At 37.8% G+C, this 21821-nt stretch overlaps 3 protein-coding genes and 1 pseudogene across 3 annotated transcripts; 2 read left to right on the top strand and 2 right to left on the bottom strand.

Annotated features, from left to right (window-relative positions):
* Nucleotides 1–1772: 1772 nt before the first annotated feature.
* Nucleotides 1773–3590, top strand: LOC113359609 (putative disease resistance protein RGA3). Its single transcript, XM_026603214.1, has one exon. The coding sequence runs from the start codon at nucleotides 1773–1775 to the stop codon at nucleotides 3588–3590; it is 1818 nt and encodes a 605-aa protein (XP_026458999.1).
* Nucleotides 3591–3713: 123 nt separating this feature from the next.
* Nucleotides 3714–9193, bottom strand: LOC113356502 (box C/D snoRNA protein 1-like). The gene is made up of 4 exons (XM_026599658.1): nucleotides 8537–9193; nucleotides 5182–5250; nucleotides 4918–5050; nucleotides 3714–4583 (listed from the first exon to the last, which is right to left on the bottom strand). The coding sequence occupies exons 1-4, from the start codon at nucleotides 8989–8991 to the stop codon at nucleotides 4047–4049; spliced, it is 1194 nt and encodes a 397-aa protein (XP_026455443.1). The 5' UTR covers nucleotides 8992–9193; the 3' UTR covers nucleotides 3714–4046.
* A 320-nt stretch (nucleotides 9194–9513) lies between these two features.
* Nucleotides 9514–12606, bottom strand: LOC113356503 (box C/D snoRNA protein 1-like). The gene is made up of 4 exons (XM_026599659.1): nucleotides 12001–12606; nucleotides 10740–10808; nucleotides 10477–10609; nucleotides 9514–10167 (listed from the first exon to the last, which is right to left on the bottom strand). The coding sequence occupies exons 1-4, from the start codon at nucleotides 12039–12041 to the stop codon at nucleotides 9706–9708; spliced, it is 705 nt and encodes a 234-aa protein (XP_026455444.1). The 5' UTR covers nucleotides 12042–12606; the 3' UTR covers nucleotides 9514–9705.
* A 3615-nt stretch (nucleotides 12607–16221) lies between these two features.
* LOC113359608 lies at nucleotides 16222–21773 on the top strand (annotated as a pseudogene).
* Nucleotides 21774–21821: the final 48 nt, after the last annotated feature.

The raw sequence follows: 21821 nt of genomic DNA, 5'->3' as shown, positions 1-21821 counted from the left end.
ATACCCTGTCGGCGTTGAAAAAATTTACAGTCGCGGTGGATATTATGAAAAGTCGGAAAGATATGCATGTTACGACCTTGCCAACTAAAGACACAGAAATCATAAATCGATTTCTAACCTCATATAACACTCATATAACAATGAAATCACACAACACAATGATGGGTTTGAGTTTAGACATCACTTACAGTCTTCTTTTAGCCGGTAGAATCAACCATTTTTTTTTTTTTTTGAAAATCAAAGTTGAAGATTTTCGGTTGATGGAAGAAATGGAAGAAATGAAGGGGAAGAGCAGAGAGATTAGGGAAGATTAAGAGTTTTTTAATTTTTAATTTTAGGGTTCAATCTTAAGTTATTTAGTTCAAGGGTATCAAAGTAAAATCACCAATTTTAACCACCCTTGGCAAGAGCACTAGGTCCATTTAAATTTGGGTATACCCCAATTTGGCCAGGTTCTTTTAGTCTTTTTTTATTTTTATTTTGAATGACATTTGATTATCATTAAAAATGAGAAAGTTTATACAAGACTAAAACAAAAGAACCAAAAAAAAGCCCAATTGCTCAGGCCCAACACTCAGAAATACATTCTTGAAGCTAATCAAGAAAAGAAAAGCTACAAAAAACGAAAGCTAGAATCTTCTTAGCAGAATCTGTAGTATTCAAACTCCTGGCAGCTCAATTCTTGTTAGAAAGTTAGATCTTCCCATGATAATTTGTCTTTCACCTGCTGCTAAACTTGCACCCCTTTTAGATACAGTATCAGCAGAAAAATTTGCTTCTAAGCAGTGCTGATATATAATAGATGATACCTTGCTAGTAGCTTTTAACCATCTCATTTGAAGGAACAAAGGAACATGTCCTTGTGCCTATGCCTCCAGATAAAACTCCAATCACCTGACATACATGATTTCTAGCTACAACACCAAAACCAGCTGCACCAGGATCGCCAAAAGAGGAGCCATCACAATAGAACATAGTGTAACCCATAGGAGGAGGATTCCAGTAACAAGCCTTAATGCCCTGAAATTTACTGTGCCTTATTCCAAGAACAGCATTTCTTTTAGTCCTCCAATCCTATTACAACTTCGTGCATGGGTCACTTGGAAGAAAGAAATGCGAGTAATTAGTTAAGTCCAATAGGAGACTGCTTGTAAAGAGGTACCGGCACAAATTTGCAATGGTTAGCTAGTGGTAAAGTGATGCAGAAAACATCAGCCGCTAGCAGAATCGGAGTTGGCTATCCATAGCCTAGTTTTAGAAGTCGGCTAGCTATATACTACAGTCTTAATTTAGTTCTTTCCTTTTTCTAGTATTTCTATATTTAGCTTGAGTTATTTTAGGTATATAGTGTATGCTATAAACAGTACAACAAATTCTCTTTAATCTCTTTGATATCTTTATTTCGCATTCCTTTCTTCTTTCGCATCCTCAGAACTAGCAGAAATGGACGAAGCAAATCTTGTTTCCGGTACTTCACCACTTTTTCCTAGTTTGATCGTTACAATTGCTCAAGAGGTTGCTCCTGAAATCAAAGGTGACTTGAACAAACTTATGAGGATGGTTTATGCTCCAACTTCTGAAGCCGAGAGATTGCAACAAAGTGACGATATTGTTAAAGTGTTGAGAAGGCTTAAAAATATTGCTTATGATGCTGAGGATGTATTAGATGACTTCTCATATGAACTCATGCGTGTAGATTCGAAAGGGACAATCTGTTGCTCAAGGTAAAAGATCTGTTTACTTCTTCTAATCGTCTTGTTTTTCGAACAAAGATGGCTTATAGGGTTAAACATGTAAGTGAAAAATTAAAGAAATTAAAGACAGTGTTGTACAAGATTCGCAAAGGCCGTTATACCACCAGCAGTAACACAAACAAGCTAGCAGTCCCGGATATATTATGTGATTTCGATATAATTATTGGCAGGGAAAAGGATATATCAAGTTTAGTAGATTTGTTAATCACACCACCAAGCAACTCTGCTAAATATGAACGTCAACAAATATCGGTCGTACCAATAGTTGGTATGGGGGGACTCGGAAAAACGAGACTAGCTCAATCAGTCTACAATGATCAATCTGTTATCAAACACTTCGAACTCAGAATATGGGTTTCTTTATCTACTGGTTTTGATTTAAAAGAGGTTTTAAGAGAGATCATAAGATACATTGATACTAACGCTAAATATGATGATGATTATGGAAGTCTTCAGCTAATGATCAGACAAGTTTCTAAGATGTTGAACGGGAAGAAGTATCTGCTAGTACTTGACGACTTGTGGGGGGATATTGAGGGTCTAGACAACTGGGAACGACTACAACACATTTTCATGTGTGGTTCTCATGAAAGCAAGATCTTAATCACTACCCGTAAAGTTGATGTCGCATCTAACGTCTTACGGATTACCCCTGCATATCACTTGCAACAACTATCAACAGATGAGTGTTGGTCCATTATCAAGGAAAAGGCGTATTTTCGTGGCGGGGTATTGGAGGATCCGAAAATGGTGAACATAGGAAAAGAAATAGCAAGAACATGCTGTGGTTTACCACTTGCTGCTAGAGAATTAGGCAACATTTTGTGCTCAAAAACAAAAGACTTGGATCAGGCTTTAATTATCGAAGCCAAGAGGAGCATCTATTCTGCAATGAAGTTAAGTTACGATCGTCTGCCGTCATCAGCTTTAAAACAATGCTTTGCTTACTGTTCTATATTTCCTAGGGGTTGGGAGATCGATAGGGAAACTATAATTCAATTATGGATGGCAGAAGGCTTTCTTGTACCATCAAGTGGAGAGATTTCAATGGAGGATGTTGGAAATAAGTATTTAAATATGTTGCTGTCCGATTCTTTGTTCCAAAGTGCAGAAAACAAGGATGAGTTATCTGGCATTCAGAAGTGTAAGCTGCATGATTTTGCACATTATCTAGCCAAGAAGGTGGTAAGTGATTCTGAAACTCGACGTTTGGTTTTTGATGAAGATATGCCAAGAATGTTTCCAGAAGTGGCTGGTTCTAAAAATAGATTACGCACGGTTGTGGCTCTTGAAGCAGGAGACTGTGATAATATTGAAAATGTTTTTCGGAATAGGAATTTGCGTGTAATATGCTTGAGAGGTTCGTCGATCCAAAAAGTACCGGCCTCGCTTTCAAAGTTGAGACATTTACGATATCTTAACCTCTCGGGCTGTTCTAATCTTGATGTATTGGATGATCAGTCTGTCAATAGTCTTTATAATTTGCAGACATTGGTATTACATGGCTGCAACTCGCTTTCGAAACTTCCAGAAGGCATTGGATCATTGAGAAGCTTGAGGCACCTTGATATTTCATACACAGGAATAAAAATACTGCCTACCTCAGTTACTAGTCTCCGGAACTTGCGAACTTTAGATGTGTCCAATTGCAGAGACTTTGAAGAATTACCCGAAGACATTGGAGCCTTGAAAGATTTACAGTGCCTTGATATTTCACATACAAAGGTGACTAAATTACCCGACTCTATCTGTTGTCTCACAAGATTGGAGAAGCTTAGATTGCACCCGTGTCCCAACCTCAAAGCTTTGCCTAGAGGAATTGAAGCATGTGCTTGACATCTCTGGTACAAAGATCAAAGTAGTACCCGAGTTTCTTAACAGGAAGGAATAGATTGTAGTTTCTTGCTCTGAGAGTGTCAATTAGATTTATCATTTATAAGATTGTAAAGAGGATCAAAATTTCAGTTAGTGTTTTTGTAATGTTTATAATATAAATGATAAATTTCTTTCACTCAATGGCTATAGTTTGAATTTCATAGCTGATTTAGCTCCATATGAGAGGCTATTTCAGCTTCAGGGGAAGTTTTGACATCAAACCTGCAACTGGGCACTTACTGACACAAAAAAGAAGTGACTAAAAGGAAAGAAATGACTAACAGGAAGATAATATATGCCAGGGCATTCGACTTTAGAGGAGATGCACACTCAACTTAGATAGTGCATCTATGGTACAACATAAAAAATAACAAAGGATTTCCGACAGATACACCCCTCTTGAAAACTGCACTCGCATCACACAGGAATCTCACCTTCTTCCAATTCTTCGTCACTAAAACCTTGCAGAACCTCACCATCAAGATCAAGAAAGTCACTAAAACCTTGCAGAAACTCACCATCAAGATCAAGAAAGTCATCGGGATTTATTTCTCCAATAAGCCCTGGGTAAGCATCTCTAAGATCTTGTTCGAAATTAAAACCGGAATTTTCTGGGAGTTCCAAATCCTCAATATTGGACAAGAAGAATTCATCAGTATCTTCTGTTTCCCCTCTCAACATTGATTCTGCATTTACACACTTTAAAGGATCTAATATCCGTGGGTCCTCTTCTCCCTTCGGTTCTTCTTCCTTAAAGGTAACACATTTACGCATCGGGGAATTAGTTTCAGTCGACTTGTAAGCGGGAGGAGCTGCATCTTTAATGACCCATAAATCATCGCTGGCAGAAGGAAGATATACGTAAATCACAGGATACTCCACAATGAATGTATGGGCTAACTGTTGGGATATTGAAGATTTTATGTCCAATTCGCGATATGGAGACTTGCGATGCTGCAAGAGAGACAGGGAATGCGATTAGGACTTTTTACTGTGTCTTTCATTCTTGTTTGCGTAATGATGTACTAAGTTAAGAGACTATCGTCACTCATAGAAAATAAGTTTTTTTTAACTTTATTCGTATTGCCTATCAAAAAAAATAAATAAAAATAAAATCGTATAGGACCACTTGTTAGCAACAGCAGAAAAAAACCCATCAAAAACTTGTAGAAAGCAACCCAAGTTCACAGCACAGTTAGAATCCCAATTATCACTGAACACAGTAGCTACACCAAAGAACGAACAAGGATTTCTTCAACCCTGCATAATCTAAAGAAAAGACAGGTACCTTTACATCTTTGCGAATGAAGAATTTGAGACGATCTAATGGCTCCTCGCAGAATGGCCTCAGCTTATTATTCCAAGGACCAAGCTTCAGATGCTCCTCAATTACTGAACAGAGTTTAGTATTTTCATTTACTCTGTGCAACAAAACCAGACATACCGAGCCATTATGTAAATTAATTTTTAACTGATACGCTAGGGCAGAACACATAATAAACTTTGCTGTCCAAAAGTACTTCTCAAGAAAACCATTAGTTATATGACTAACCCGCTGTCAACTATAACCACATCAGTTGAATGAAATCGCCATTCAATCGTCCAAAAAATGGATGCCTTGCTGCAAGAAAAATAAGACATTACAAAGAAGTATCAGTCGTCAATCCTTTAAAAAATTGGACTACTACTCAACAGAATTATGACTTAACTATGTTGGAGTCTCCCTGACACCTAGAAATCATTTCAGGCTATATAGCACATAAAAATTCAAACTTCAAAACTCGAAAAAGATGAAAATAGAGCAACATTAAATCCATCATTCATTGCCGAAACCTTTAAAACATCCCTGTCTTCATTTACTTAGCAGTACCTTACACCATGAACATCAATATAACTATTAAAAAAGAATTCGACCGGTTTAGTGTTGTAACAGCTAATCAGAAATTTCGTGTGGAAGCGCAGCTCATCGCACCTTGACAGATGCTGCTTTTGCACAAATACAGATTTCATCATTCTGTTTCTGTGTCTACAACAACAAAGTGGAATTTCCGTCGAGCAAAACTTATGTATCTTCAATGACGAAATACATATATTTATACTTAAGCCTTTGAGAACCGTATATGGTACTATAAGTTATCTATAAGGATAATTTCAAAGTCAGCTCATATATACAATCAAAATATATAAATTACTGTTCGTTGTCAACAAACTCGCCCCATCTTACATGATTTAATAAGTTGGGGGTTTTGGTCCCCAGAGCTGCAACTGGTGTGGCAGAACTTTCCAGTCCAACAGGTCTAATCTATCTCATGGCTAATAACACTAGGCTTCAAACATACGATATCAGACCAACCAAAGAATCCATAAACCTAAATCAAAAGCTTTATATATGTAATCCAAAACCACTAAGTGAAGAGAACTGAAACACAGAACAGAAAATCGATCAGAAAGATAACAATCAAGCAAAAGGAAGTAAAATAAAATAAAATCAATAGTAACCGGACTTGTCTTTTTCCCACTTAGACATCCCATGATAACTTACTTTTAGTTGGTCATAATCTAGGCTGTCAACTGGTGGTTGGAAGCTTAAGTTTTAGCTTTATGTTTGGAGCATTTGGAACACAAAACCCCATTGGATATTGGTGCATCTGTTGCCTAGGATGTTCCTTGTCGAACTCAAAAGAATTAGCACATCAATTCTGTGTGCTTTGGGTCATCACAAAAGTAGTTGTATTTCAAGTTTCGGGTAGATCTTGATCGATCAGCTGTGAAGTTTGGTGATCAAAGTATCGTAGAAAATAAAATAGTAACAGTTTAGTTGGAAAAAGGATCCTATCAAAGGCATTATTGCACCACCTGACATGTTTCAGTACATAATCATCATACTTCAGGCATAAATATGATTATGCACAAAACCTCATGCTGAAATAACTTTACTCCTAGTACACAATGCGATGTGTATGATAGTAAATACTCGCACAAATAATTCAGGACCTGAACATGATTTATTTATAGCTTAAAGTAGAGTGTGTTATCCTTATCCACGATCACCTCATATCTTGGTATTTTATTTCTTTACCACTAGGTTTATGCCTCGGACTTCTACTTCTATTTCCTCATGCTCGAATGATGAAAAATTAGAAATATTTTTATTGCAGGGGGCTAGAATAGAGTCTTAGTCAACAGCCTTGTGTCAACCTACCTTTCCATCAGGAGTTGGGTAGACACCTAAAGTATTTCTTACCCTTAAGTTAATCTTAAACACTTGATTAAAGCCTTATTTTAATCCGGCTTATTATTAATCTGGCTAGATAAAATTAAGTATAGAATAAGTTAGAAGATGATTGTCCAAGAAAAGCCAACAGATACAACCCAAATATTGGTGCATTTTTATGATCGTCCATTCCACAACAGCTATTCCTTTGAAGCGTCTTTAAATTTTCTTACAACTATAAATATAGTCGGTGTTTCGGTATTAATCGGATGCTGGTCTCAACAGCACCAAATCTAGGAAATTTTTGCATATTATGCAGATTGTAAGTGACTGGGAGAAAAAAAAATCTTGGCTTCCAAAAGAGAAAATCAATGAGATATTCTATCAGCATCTCATCTTTTAGCCTTTTCGATTCTCTATTCTAGCTTTATCTAGGGATATCTGGGATAGTCTTTTCAGGCGATCCATAATATTTTCAGGTTCAAAGTGAGGCTGAGAAGTTCAATAAATGGTTGGCAGATAAGGAGACTGAACAGAAAAGTATGTGTTTCTTAATAGTTTTCTGATAGCACTTTTCAGTCTTCAATGATATTAGTGAACTAATCCTGCATGCTGGGGAGGCCTTTATCTGTTGCTAATAACTTGCTTTCGTTACAGAACTTCTCTATTTAACACACCAGCATTTTCATCCGAAGACGTGTACGACAAAGTGTTTGGTCTCATGGATAAGGTAATGTAAAGTTCTTTTTGTATACACTACACTGAGCAAATTCTCTTTCCTTGAGTTGAAATAAATCAAAACTCTCGACTTCTTTTTTCTCCATTTTTCTTATTTAGAGTCCGACTTGAATTCATGTAGGTTGCAACATTGAATAAGGTCAGGACCTAAACAAATAATTAAGAGGGAAAGGAGATAGCAGTGACAGTGAACAAATGTGAGTCTAACCGCTTCTCTTTCTTGAATTTATTGGATCAATGGATCAGTTTCATAATTGAAGAGCTACTGTCTCCGCTTTCGAGATATAAAGGCATCTAGGTGCTTTTTATAGTGGTATAAGTGTGTAGAGCCCATAGTCGGGCATTCTGGTTTTATCTAAGCATACTTAACTGCTTTTCCTTAAAGATGCCCCATATGCAGTTATTTCAACTACCACCCCCTCCCTCCCCCCCTTCAGTTTAGTGGTGGCCGTAGTGTAATTACATGGAGATTTTCACCCGCCATCCATGTTAAAATTCAAATCCACTCTAACACAAAATCGCCTCCTATATGCTTTTATTAAACTTAGCCACTCCTAACCCATCCTATAGTAGTGCAATATTACACCACAAAGTCCATATATCAAAACCGGATACATTTCTTTACATTAGAATCAAACTCTACCCGTATGTTCATTCTCTAGCTGTTAAGCAACCAATAAGTAACAGTAAACATAAATTGGGACCAATACTCGCAATAAATTGTTTAAGTTAGTCTTAGCTCAAACTGGTGTCACCAGAACATACTGCCTAACATGTCTAATCTTACCTCATGGCTAATAAAACTAGGAATCAAACATATAACATCAGATCAACCAAAGCATTGATAAACCTAAATCAAAACTGCAATCCATAACCACAAAAGGACAGAATTAAGTGAAACACAGAACAGAAAAATAACAATTGAGCAAAAGAAAGTTTAAAAAAAAAATCAAACCTTGGATCGTATTCGGACTTGTTTTTTTCCCTCTTAGACATTCCATTGGGAAGAAATGCAAGTTTTATGTTTCTTTTCCACGCTTTTTCTCTAAGCTGCTTAAGCTTATACGGGAACTTATTAACCTCCCCCAAAGAATCACCAAATACAGCTTTTCTCGTTCTCTTTGCAGATTCAGCTACTCGTTTAGCTTCTTCTAAGAATCTATAATCAGAGATGAGAATATTATCATCAAATTGCGACAATGGAATGATTTCATCACGAGGTCTTTTACCAGTACAAGAAGTTCTTTGTTTGTGTGATTGAACACATGGTAGACTACATGAACGAATTAAACAACCTGGGCATTTATATTTCCACGGATTCACTTTACATTCTTCACACATTGATCCTTTTGAGGAAGGCTCTTTCAATTTAGGGTTCGCTGTAGATGATTTCTCTTCCTCTTCCACCATGATTACACACAAAATTACCCCCAAATTTTACTCCTTTCTGAAATAATACCAAAATTAATGGTTGGGTTTGTGATTAATTCATGGTTTGATTCGCGAGAAAATTTGGGAGGCTGTGGAATTTCAGTTGCAGAGAAAAGAGGGGTTTTAGAAGAAGAAGAACAAGAGCCAAAAAGGTTTTAGATTTTTAGGTTTTCCATATAAAACTCAGTGTCAATCATTAACACCTGCACTCTGGTATGTATGTATACGTGGCGACATCTAACGATGCAAATCAAATTACAATACTACAGACGGGTATCCGGTGCGGATTAAACGTGTACGGTGTCCGATACCAATGCGTGTCCGATATCGAATGTGTTTGCTTCTTATCTTTTTGATTAGGCGCCACACGCCGATTCATAGCCATGCAGCATGAAGAATGGCAGAAGAATCTCTGCTCCAGCAATACACACCAAACTCAACCACTTTCATTTCGTATCGATCGGACATATCCTTCTTCTCTATAAATACTAAGCAAATTCATTTCTCCGCTTCACAGATCAATCATTCCATTCCCATTTAAATATAGTTGTCTAGCAATGGCTAAGTCTTTCTTCTTGATAAGTCTTTGCTCAATTATGTATGGTACAAAATAAAATAACAAACGATTTCGGACAGATGCACCTCTTGAAAACTGCACTCACATTATGCAGGGATCTCACCTTCTTCTAATTCTTAGTCGCTAAAACCTTGGAGAAAATCACCATCAAGATCAAGAAAGTCATCAGGATTGATATCTCCAATAAGTCCTGAATAACCATCTCTAAGATCTTGTTCGAAATTAAAACCGGAATTTTCTAGGAGTTCCAAATCCTCAAAATTGGAAAAGAATAATTCATCATCTTCTGTTTCCCCTCTCAACATTGATTCCGCATTTACAGACTTCATAGGATCTAATATCTGTGGGTCCTCTTCTTCCTTTGGTTCTTCTTCCTTGAAGGTAGCACGTTTAGGTATCGGGGAATTAGGTACACTTAACTTGTAGGGGGGAGGAGCTGCATCTTTAACGACTTTAAAATCAAAGCTGGCAGAAGGAAGAAATACATAAATCACAGGATACTCCACAATGAGTGTGTTGGTCAACTGTTGGGATATTGAGGATTTTATGTCCAATTCACGATATGAAGAATTGGGACGCTGCAAGAGAGATAAGGAATGTTAGGACTTTTTACAGTGTCTTTCATTCTTGTTTGCTTAATGAAGTACTAAGTTGAGAGACTATCATCAATTAGTTTTTTAAACTTCATTCGTATAGCCGATCAAAAAAATAAATAAAAATCAAATCGTATTGGACCACTTGATAGCAACAGTGGAAAAAAAACCATCAACAACTTGTAGAAAGCAACGCAAGTTCACACCACAATTAGAAATGCAAATATCACCGAACAACCGAAGAACAAACCAAGATTTCTTCAACCCAGCATAATTATAAGGAAAGACAGGTACCTTTGCATTTACGCGAATGAAGAATTTAAGACGATCTAACTGCTCCTCGCAGAATGGCCTCAGCTTAGTATTGCAGGGACCAAGCTTCAAATGCTTCTCAATTACTGAACAGAGTTTAGTACGTTCATCTACTCTGTGCAACAAAACCAGACATACCGAGCCATTACGTAAACTAATTTGTAACTGAAATGTGACGGCAGAAAACATAATAAACATTGATGTTCAAAACTAACTCCTCAAGAAAGCATTAGTTATATACTAACCTGTTGTCAACTATAACTACATCAGTTGTATGAAACCGCCACTCAATCGTCCATGTAATGGAATCCTTCCTGAAAGGAAAATAAAGACAGTTTAAAGAAGTATCAGTCGGCAATCCTTTGAAAATTGTTGGTCTACTACTCAGCAGAAATATGACTTAATTATGTTGGATTCTCCGTGATACCTAGAAACCATTTCAGGCTATGTAGCATATAAAAAAATATAAACTTAGAAACTCGAAAAAGATAAAATAAAGCAACATAAATCCATCATTCATTGCCGAAACCTTCAACACATCCTTTTCTTTATTTACTTAGCAATACATTACATCATGAACAACAATATAACTACTAAAAAAGAAGTCGATCGGTTTAATGTTGTAACATCTAGTCAGAAATCTCGTGTGGAAGTGCAGCTCATCACACCTTGACAGATGCTTCCTTTGCACATATACAGATGTTCATCATTCTGTGTATGCTACAACAAAGTGGTATTTCCATCCAGCAAAACTTATGTACGATCAACAACTATACTTAAGCCTTTGAGAACCATATATGGTACTATAAGCTAAATATAACGACGAAATCAAAGTCAGCTCATATATAAAATCACAAATTTCGTTTTAATGAAGTAACAACCTAAAATACAGCTGACAGTATGAACAGGTGGATGAATTTTGAATCTTAACGACCCATTCATCCCGAGACAGATGAGTTAAAGTTGGTAGATGATGTGAGAACAATCCCTTCGTAATGTAGGATTCAGAAAACTAGCAAAAGAATTCCCAATCCCCATCCTAGGATATGTCTTAACATAGAGCGGCAGCCTTGACCAAACATAAGTTTCATGTGTCTAAAAACCCTGGATCATAAATAAACTCAAGTGTATACGGCGGTTGCCTCTTCCTGATACTACTCAGGATGATATCCAAAGACAGAACTCTAGGAACCGCAAGATCAGTTATTGATGAAGCTGAAGAGCACACTGAATGGGCTGAAGGAAGTTTTGATGCTGCTAAAGTTAAAGCTGTTGAAACAGTGGAGAAAGCTAAATAAAATTTTCATCTACTAAGCAAAAAAATAAAAATTGAGGGTTGCCTGATTTCGATATTTGTATCATAAATTGAGGGTTCAGGTCTGAATTGATAAATCATTCAAGTTACTCTTAGCTCAAACTGGTGTTGCAGGACTTTCCAGTCCATTAGAGAATTGAAATACAGAACAGAAAATGAATCAAGTAAGAAAAAGTAAGAAAAAATCACACCTGTGTTGGTAAGAGGACATGTTTTTTTCCCCCCTAGACATTCCATCTGGAAGAAACACAAGTTGTGTTCTTCTTTTTCCCGCTGCTAATCTAAGTTTAATAATCCTAAATGGCAACCTATTAGCCTCCCCCAAAGAATCACCAAATACGGATTTTCTCGTTCTCTTTGCAGATTCAGCTACTCGTTTAGCTTCTTCTAAGAATCTATAATCAGAGATGAGAAGATTATCATCGAACTGTGACAATGGAATGATTTCATCACGAGGTCTTTTACCAGTACATGAACGAATTATACAACCTGGGAACTTGGTAGACTACATGAACGAATTATACAACCTGGGAACTTGTATTTTCATGGATTTTCTTTACATTCTTCACACATTGAGGAGGACTCTTTCAATTTAGGATTTTCTGTTGGTGATTTTTCTTCTTCCCCGTCCACCATGATTACACACAAAATTACCCCCAAATTTTCTTCCTTTCTGTAATATTACCAAAAATAATAGATGGGTTTGTGATTAATTTATGGTTTGATTTATTTCTGGGAGAGAAAATTTGGGAGGCTGTGGAATTTCAGTTGCAGACAAAAGAGGGGTTTTAGAAGAATAAGAGGCAAAAAGGTTTAAGATTTTTAGGTTTTGGATATAGAACTCAGTGTTAAACACTAACACCCGCACTCTGCATATATGTATACGTGGCGACATCTAACGCTGTAAATCAGATCACAATACTACAGATGGGTGTCGGGTATGGGCGGCACGGATACGGCTACGGGTGTCCGATATCAATTTTGTTTGTTTCTTTTATCTTTTTATTAGGCGCCACTCGCCAATTCATAGCCATGCAGAACGAAGAATGGCAGAAGAATCTCTGCTCCAGCAATACACCAAACTCAACCACTTTCATTTCGTGTCAATCAGCCATATCCTTCTTCTGCTCTATAAATATTGTTTGAAAAAATACAGTTTTATGTGAATAAAAATTACTAATAAAAAGGTTTTTCCAACAAAATAAAAACACTTTCCAAATTTATCTTTTAGTTTTTTACGGGATAAGTTTACTATATATTTTTTGGATTTGGGTTAGGGTTTTATATATGAATAACCTCTTTTTATTGCTGTTATATATAGAAAAACCTCTCATATATCCCCGTGTGTTTTTGAGTACTTCTTTTTCGTTTTTCGATGTTTGATACGAGGGTTTTAAGTGCTAACGATTCGTGAGTTTTTCCGCTGCCAAGTTCTAGAAGGACAAGTTTGAATGTGCTATTCAAGCTTGTTAAGATTGTTGTATCTTGGAGGCAGATGTACCCGTAGGGCTATAGCATCATCTTTTTCAGAGTGTAGCCAGGCATTCTTGTCTTAAGGACAGTATGTTGAACATACGCCTCAATCTACCATTACCGTTTCCTTGTTTCCATGGTGTTTAACAGGATGTTCAAGACATTAACAATTGACTAAGGAGAACACACAAAAAACAGATAAGCGCCTCTTATATTATTAGTTGATTGATTAATTTTTAATTGTTATTATCCAACAATCTTAAGACAAGCGTTTTTTTTTTAATAACAATTTTTCTCTGTCAGTTTCAATATCTAAAGATCATCATGGCCCCTAACGAAGCAAAAAGTCTGAGAGTTTCAAAGTCGGAGATTTCTTCATAGCAGTTATTTTATGAGACTGTGCAAGGTTCTCATGAGTTTAAGATAAACGGATATTCTCATCAAAGGAATGGGAGTTGGTAAATACAAGTCTAGTGGCAAATTCGCAGTTGGTGGTTATGATTGGAAGATACGTTTTTTTTTCTCCAGACGGCTGTGATCATGCTAGCGAGGAGTACGTATCCTTTTTCATTGAGATAGCTAGCCCTGGAGAAGTTAAGGGCATCAGTTGAAATCAGACTACTGGACCAACGCCAAGAACACAATTTCATTCGGGCGCACTTAGACCGAGGCTTCAGAGCTATTACTCCCACCATTGTGATCCAATCTCTTACGCAATACGTGGGCAATGTCGTCAAACTTTTTATTTATGAAGATGGTACAGCTGAGAACTTTAAGGCTGCAACAAGCTTGGATCTACTTGGTCCATCGGTTTTCCGTATTTGGAATCCGATTACAAACGAGCAAGTACTTCTTGCTCCTAGAAGATATACTCCTGTCCGTGTCTGTGGATTTTACTTCCATCCGCTTAAGAAGGAATACGAAGTGGTTTGTGTACGTACGTCGCGTACTAAACCAAGATGGGACACTTTCAGATATATCAGTCGGTGCTTGAGAAAGAAAGGAGGGGAGATTATCTCGGAAAGACTGTTCAGAAAACAAAGCCTACACAACATAGTGTACGAGAATTGCGAGCACTGGGATTGAAACTTTTTGAACTTTAAAGTGAAGCGTTGGTCTTGATTTTTCATGAGTTGAATTTTTTGAACCCTAATAAGAAAGGATCCTTACGGATGAATGTCAGCAATGGAGTCTTGGAAAGATCTCGAGTAAGAAAACAGAGAAGATGAAGAGTCGTTAGTTTGTGATGACACGGCAGGGTGGTGCTGCCAATACTGATGGATATAATGAAACTCGAGAGAAAAGAGTCATGGTTTCTGTTTGATACTGGTTAGATTAAAGATGGAGATTGACCGGTGACTAATGAAGTAGAACATGGAGAAATAGGAGCTCGTGATGAAGAGTTATGCCAGTAATTGAGATGTTGGTTCATCAGGGATGCTGTTCATGATGGCAGTAATGTTGGTATACTTCCGGTGATTGCTGGATTGATCGTGGTGATGACGAGATCGAGATGAAGTCAGGGAGGCCGAGTCACGATGGAAAGATGAGAATCCTTGCTTTGTTCCCAGTTGGTGTTCGGTTCATTGATTATCAGAAAGCTACGACATGTCTGGTACCTTCAGAGGTGTATCAACATTTGAACTTGATATTTGGGCTACACCAATTGAGAAACTAAGAGTAGTTGCTGATGCTATGACTGCTGAGATGCACGCTGGTCTTGCTTCTGAAGGGAAATTTGGTTGAGCAGGCGGCTGCTTATACAGGAGAGGATTTTGTGCAGGGGAATTTGGCTGAGCAGGCGGCTGGTTGTACAGGAGAGGATTTAGATCGACACGATAATTTGCATTACTTAAGGCAGTCGATGTGGTTTGAGCTTACTTCTGGAGAGAGTTATTACCGCCTACAAAAATTCGAGACTTCTAGTAGAAGGTTCTTTGCTGTGGAGAAGCTCTACGCAATGACTGAAGACCTATTCGACGTCCGTTCCTATCCTTCTTAAAAATTGACTCTCCAGGCCTATATTGAATTGTTGAGGGTTCCGGACCTGCTGGTTGTACAAAAATATTATTGTAAAGCGATTGCCGGAGCCATCAGGTGCTATATAGCATTGGCAGGTAGGGTGAGAGAGGCCCAAGTCAGTAAAGCTGTTGGAGCATGTGTTTATTGTCTGTGTTGAAGCGTCCTCGGCTTACAGAATCATTTGATGGTCATGGACTGTCCTAGATGCAACCTTAAACACCGACTTGTATGAGAGTGATATACTGCCTTTTAGTGGAAATGCAATACGAGTTGAGGACGAAAAATTTTGTGAGGTTGAATGTACTTAAGGGGTACAATTCTGTTTCAGTTTCTCATAATTGAATACCTTGCGAATTTACTTCAAAGGAAAATTATAGTATTGCTGATTCTAGTCTCTCACGCAAATAAGTGAAATGTTGCTCCAATACATCGGAAATAGTATTCTCAATTTGGAAGGGGTAGGAGGGTGGAGAATGTATCTTCACCCATCACACACAACATATTCTCCAGACGGTGCAGCACCAGCTGTTTTTGATGATGAGTACACGCAGCAACCACCTCATGTTTACGCTCAGCAAGGCGCCCTGTCTGGTTATAGTCAACCTACTGCTCATGAAGCACCTGGATATGCTCAAGGTGGTCAGGTTGGTGGTCATGTGCCATATGGGACTACTCAAGCAGGTTACGGTGAGCATCCAGTTCCCAGTAGTAGTGCGGGCTACCGGTATCCTGGGACTGTTGAAGCTGGAAACAACAATTATCCTTATGAATTGTTTGATGATTTTTCAGCTTAATTAACAATTAATCTCTGTGTTGAATCCCTGACTTGTGCTTGTATAAGCTATGCTAGGTGCCACACAGGAAACCACATAAGATCTTGTTAGTCAGGTAAATAAATTGCGTGCAAAGATGAGGCGATGGATGCGGGAACTGGAACACTAGATTGTGTCAATGAAAGTGAGTCCTCCATCATGCAAAAAACCTGGCAGAACGAGTAAGTTAATTTACAATGCATCTCCTCATGCAAAGGTGCTATGGAAATCACGTTAGGCTTAACAATCATGTGACTATCTTTAAGAAGTTACTTAAGTTTGTACACCTTTAAAGTGATGTTTTGTGCTGAGAATTTCAACGAAAAAGATGAGGATCATTTTGTGATGATTAGTTGTTGTACCCATTGCTGCTATGCACTAGCTCAAAGCAAGAGGTAAGCCTTAACTAATTTTAAATCATCTAAATGTGGGGGGTGTCTGTCATAGGAATGCTTAACGTGTTCAAGGCCTTTTGGCCAGTTTGTTTGCAAACGCACATATAAAATTTGCTGGATATTAATGCATATATTTCGGTATTCCATTGTTATATATTTTACAACCACTAACAAATCTTAGATGTTGAAGATTTGGCAGGAAACTAATGTGTTTTAACGTGGTCTAAAGGATCAGTAAGTAATCAAAAGAAATTTTGAGGACATAGTTTCTGTCTAACGTGTTTATGTGTTGTAAAACAGATGTGCATATCCGCGTTTACCCTGGGAAATCACCAGGATGCTCTGATTAGAGGTCGAGAGATTGGAATGCATGAGGTACATGTTTAATTACAAATATGTGATATATATTGCACTAACCTTAATTTTGAGGTAGCTATAAAGAATGTACTAGTGAATAGTACATGTGATATTTACGATTTGACTGAAAGACCAAGTTGATTGATATGATCTAAAGGATCTAAGTGAACCAGAAGATATTCTGAAGGAAATTAGTCTTTGTCAAACTCGATGCGGTTAATGTGTGTTGTAAATGTGCAGTATAGCAGGTGTATACAAACACACTAGTATCTCAAAAGAATTACTGGGATAATCTGATCAGAGACTTGTGATATGACTTGTCATACTTGAGGTACATCTTAAATTGTGTATGTAATACATATTGTACTGACCTTAAGAGATGTTGTTGTTTCAGGCGATGAAAAATCTTAGCCTATGTGTGTATCCTCTTAAGGAGTGTTTGTCTAAGGAAGTCCTTAAAACAGACAAGATGAACTTGTATATTGAAGAAATCAAAGTTCGTGTGCTTTAATTCAAGCATAAGAGGAAGACGAATGATTACTAAGATGCTTCTTAGAAGATATTCCTCTGTGACCGAAGCCTGTGGCCATCATTGCAGAAACTCAATTGACTATGTGAGTCTAAAGTAAATGAGCAATGACAAAGTCTAGACATACTCGAAGAAGGATAATTCGGTAAGACAACTATACTCTTTAATGAAGTAATTTTAGTTGATTCGTGAAGTCAAAAAGAGGTCTCGGTAGACACGTAAAGTCAAAAGAGAACCTCACAGACTTAGGGAAGTCAACAGAAAAATTAGTGGTCCTTTGACGAAAGGATTTTCTAAAGAGATAGTTCGTAATTATACATCGAGGGGGAATGGGACTTAAGCTCATATAAAATAAACTTGCCATGAAGGATACTCAACCTTGCTGACTGGAGATCCCAAGATCAAGGTTTCGAATGAGACAACTAATTTATGGTAGGTAAAGGTAAACACTATCAGAGAATTATATTCTCTCTGTCCCTTCCCTATGATGTAGATGTGATAGTGTGACTGCATGTGAAGGGTGACTTTTAATAAGTCTTAATGAGTTCCATAGTTTCCATTTAAGATTGAAGTGGGGTGTAGCAGTGAACACTCTTAATGGAACTCACCTATCTGAATGAGGAAGTGGGTCGCTTTCTATGAGAATATGAGCTGATTCTCTAGAGCATTCTGAGAAACAAGACGTCCAGGGCCAAAATGGACACAACGGCGGAGCTTGGCAGCAACCTTGGAGATATCATGTGTGGTTTTTATCGCGAGTTACACCAAATGTTAGACAGTTCAAGACCTAATGGACACTGGCTAATAAGTAGTTCAGGTAACCTCTCACTAAGCAAAGGTTCAAGACCTTATGGACACCTATGCCTATTCGTGATATTTCTTGTTTTCCGTGTTTTATCGTATTTTTATTCATGTGGGGGATTGTTGGAAAAAATACAGTTTTATGTGAATAAAAATTACTAATAAAAAGGTTTTTCCAAAAAAATAAAAACACCTTCCAAATTTATCTCTTATTTTTTTACGGGATAAGTTTACTATATATTTTTTGGATTTGGGTTAGGGTTTTATATATGAATAACCTCTTTTTATTGTTGTTATATATAGAAAAACCTCTCATATATCCCCGTGTGTTTTTGAGTACTTCTTTTTCGTTTTTCGATGTTTGATACGAGGGTTTTAAGTGCTAACGATTCGTGAGTTTTTTCCGCTGCCAAGTTATAGAAGGACAAGTTTGAATGTGCTATTCAAGCTTGTTAAGATTGTTGTATCTTGGAGGCAGATGTACTCGTAGGGCTATAGCATCATCTTTTTCAGAGTGTAGCCGGGCATTCTTGTCTTAAGGACAGTATGTTGAACATGCGCCTCAATCTACCATTACCGTTTCCTTGTTTCCATGGTGTTTAACAGGATGTTCAAGACATTAACAGTTGACTAAGGAGAACACACAAAAAACAGATAAGTGCCTCTTATATTATTAGTTGATTGATTAATTTTTAATTGTTATTATCCAACAAATACTAAGCAAATTCATTTCTCCGCTTCACAGATCAATCATTTCATTCCCATTTAAATATAGTTGTCTAGCAATGGCTAAGTCTTCCTTCTTGATAAGTCTTTGTTCAATACTCTTGTTTCATGGCTGTTTAGCTCAAATTGAGCAGCAACAAGTATGGGGAGGCCAACAACAGCCTCAACAACAACAACGACAACGTCAGTCACGTCTGCAATGTGAGTGTCGCATTGAGAATATACAAGATCTTGAACCCACTCGAACAATCCAATCTGAAGCTGGTGTTACTGAGCGTTGGGATGAGAATGAAGAACAATTGCAGTGTGCTGGTGTTGCTGTTACTCGTGATGTCATTCAACCTAGAGGCCTTCTCTTGCCTGAATTCGTCAATGCTCCTAAACTTGTCTATGTTGTCTAAGGTTTATTAGCTAGCTCCATTTATTGTTCTGCATGTCCTTTATAGAAGACGAGATCGATATTATTACATTTTTTTCATTACTTTTTATATGCCGACTGCAGGTAGGGGTATCCAAGGAGTTTCAATTCCTGGTTGTCCAGAAACATATCAATCATTCCAACAATTAATTGAAGGAAGAGGCAGCCAAGGCCAACAAAGCAGGTATAGAGATGAGCATCACAAGATTCTTCACTTGCGACAAGGCGACATTGCAGCATTGCCCACTGGAATCTCTCACTGGTTCTACAATGATGGAGAGACTCCACTTGTCCTTGTCAAACTTCTTGATACAAGCTATGTTGTTAAAGGCGCTCTGGGCGCTCGCCTAGGCGCCAAAGGCGCACTAAGCGTAGGTTGAGCGCCCGAGTAACCCAATTTATACTGCTTTCCACGCCGGTGCTTTAGGCGAGCGCCTTTTGCGACTTTGGCGCCTCGCAGAAGTTTTAGGCGACCAAAAACTCGCCAAACGCGACATCGAAGATGGTAATATACGGTAACATGGTAGGGTTCCTTTCTGACTCCTTTCTTCTTCATCATCTCGTCAATAAATGCAAATATTATCTCCTCTCTATAAATACGTGATTGAGGGAATTATTTGATAGTAATAGACCTGTTTCCTTTTTCAGTATTATGCTATACAATGCATGATCAAAAGATGGTAAGAAATATTAATATTCGAGAACTACGTGATTGATGGGATTGGTTTTTATTTCCTAGTACAGTTGTTATAATCGGTTTTAGTATTTGATCTAGTTATAGAAAAATCAGACTATAAAAAGATCAATCAACACAAGTCAATGGCGAAAACTATGGAAATCAAGATTCACTAATTCAGGAAAATAACGTGATTGATGCAACTTAGTTTATATATGGATATAAGAGTTACCAAATATTTAACCCACTAGAAAATCAGTAAATCTCGTTTTTTCGGGTTGAGGATATTTCTAAAAGATCTTCATATATATACTTCTCCTCCTCTCCTCTTTTATTTTCTCTATCGACTCCTTCACAAACAATGAATAAACAGGGATAGAAAAATTCTAACTATGATTTGCAAAAGCTAAGTTGAGAGAAAGTAGATGATGAGATTCAGTTTCTTTGCCTTTATGGTTTTTTCTTTTAGGTTTACTTTTCATTACTTTTCAGGTCAGGAACTTCATGATTTCAGAAGTGATTCATTGTGTTCTTATAAATCCAGCTTTCAGATAAGTCTAGAAATCTTCTACAATGTAAGTGGTCGCCTATGTCGCCTTAGGCGCGCCTAGGATACAAGGCGCTAGGCGACGGGCTTGGCCCTCGCCTGGCCTAGCGCCTTTCACAACATAGGATACAAGCAACGCCCAAAACCAACTTGATCAGAGACCCAGGGTAAGGATTATTAACCGCATGCATTAATTTATATATATTTCAGTCCGAAGAACGAATTCCAGTCATTAGAACCAGAAATAAACTGATTTATTTCTCTTTTGATCATGTAGAGATTCTACTTGGCTGGAAACCCACACCAACAAGGCCGGACAACCTACCAACGAAGCCGTCAAACCGAGGAAGAGATATCAGGTAACCACGTTTTCAGTGGATTTGACGTAGAGATGTTGGCAGAAGCTTTTGGTGTTAGCACCGAGACAGCTAGGAGCCTCCAGAGCCAAAACGACAACAGAGGCAACATTGTCAGAGTTGAAAATGGACTCCGAGTGATAAGACCACCAAGAAGAGAAGAAGAGGAAGAGCGTGAACAAAGAGAAACAAGGTACAATGGTTTCGAGGAGACGCTTTGCGCTGCTAGACTTGTCCATAACATCGCCGACCCCGTTCGTGCTGATGTTTACAGCCCACTCGGAGGAAGAATCAGTAGTCTTAACAGTCAGAAGTTACCCATCCTCAACTATCTCCAATTGAGTGCTGAAAGAGGAGTTCTTTACAGGGTAAGAACAATAAAACATACTCATATTCGACTACGACTTGCTAATCATGTTCGTAACTGATCAAATAATTGTGCTTGCAGAATGCTATCATGGTACCTCAGTGGAACTTAAATGCTCACAGTATCATCTATGTCACACGAGGAAATGGTAGAATTCAAATTGTTGGAAACTACGAACGTCCCGTATTCGATGGACAGGTCCGAGAAGGTCAAATTTTGACAGTTCCACAGAACTTTGCAGTGGTGAAACAAGCAGGAAGCCAAGGATTAGAATGGGTTGCATTCAAAACTAACGACAACAAAATGATCAGTCCTCTAGTTGGAAGGATTTCAACAGAGAGGAAATAGTTGTTTTTGCTCCAACTAGGTCTGGTTCCCGGCAGGAACAGAGATGGGCTTCGGCTTAAAATATGTATATGTAGTTAGGTTATGTTTTATGTAATTAAGTCGCGTAATAATAAAAATCCTTATGAAGGTAGAGAGGTTTGGCTTGGCTCAGTATGTTCGTTAGCGCCAATGCGGTGTAAACATGA

This window comes from Papaver somniferum, chromosome 3 (assembly GCF_003573695.1).
Source record: "Papaver somniferum cultivar HN1 chromosome 3, ASM357369v1, whole genome shotgun sequence".
Classification (NCBI taxonomy): domain Eukaryota; kingdom Viridiplantae; phylum Streptophyta; class Magnoliopsida; order Ranunculales; family Papaveraceae; genus Papaver; species Papaver somniferum.
Note: the sequence above shows the minus strand (reverse complement) of the source record. Positions and strands in the feature narration are given on the sequence as shown.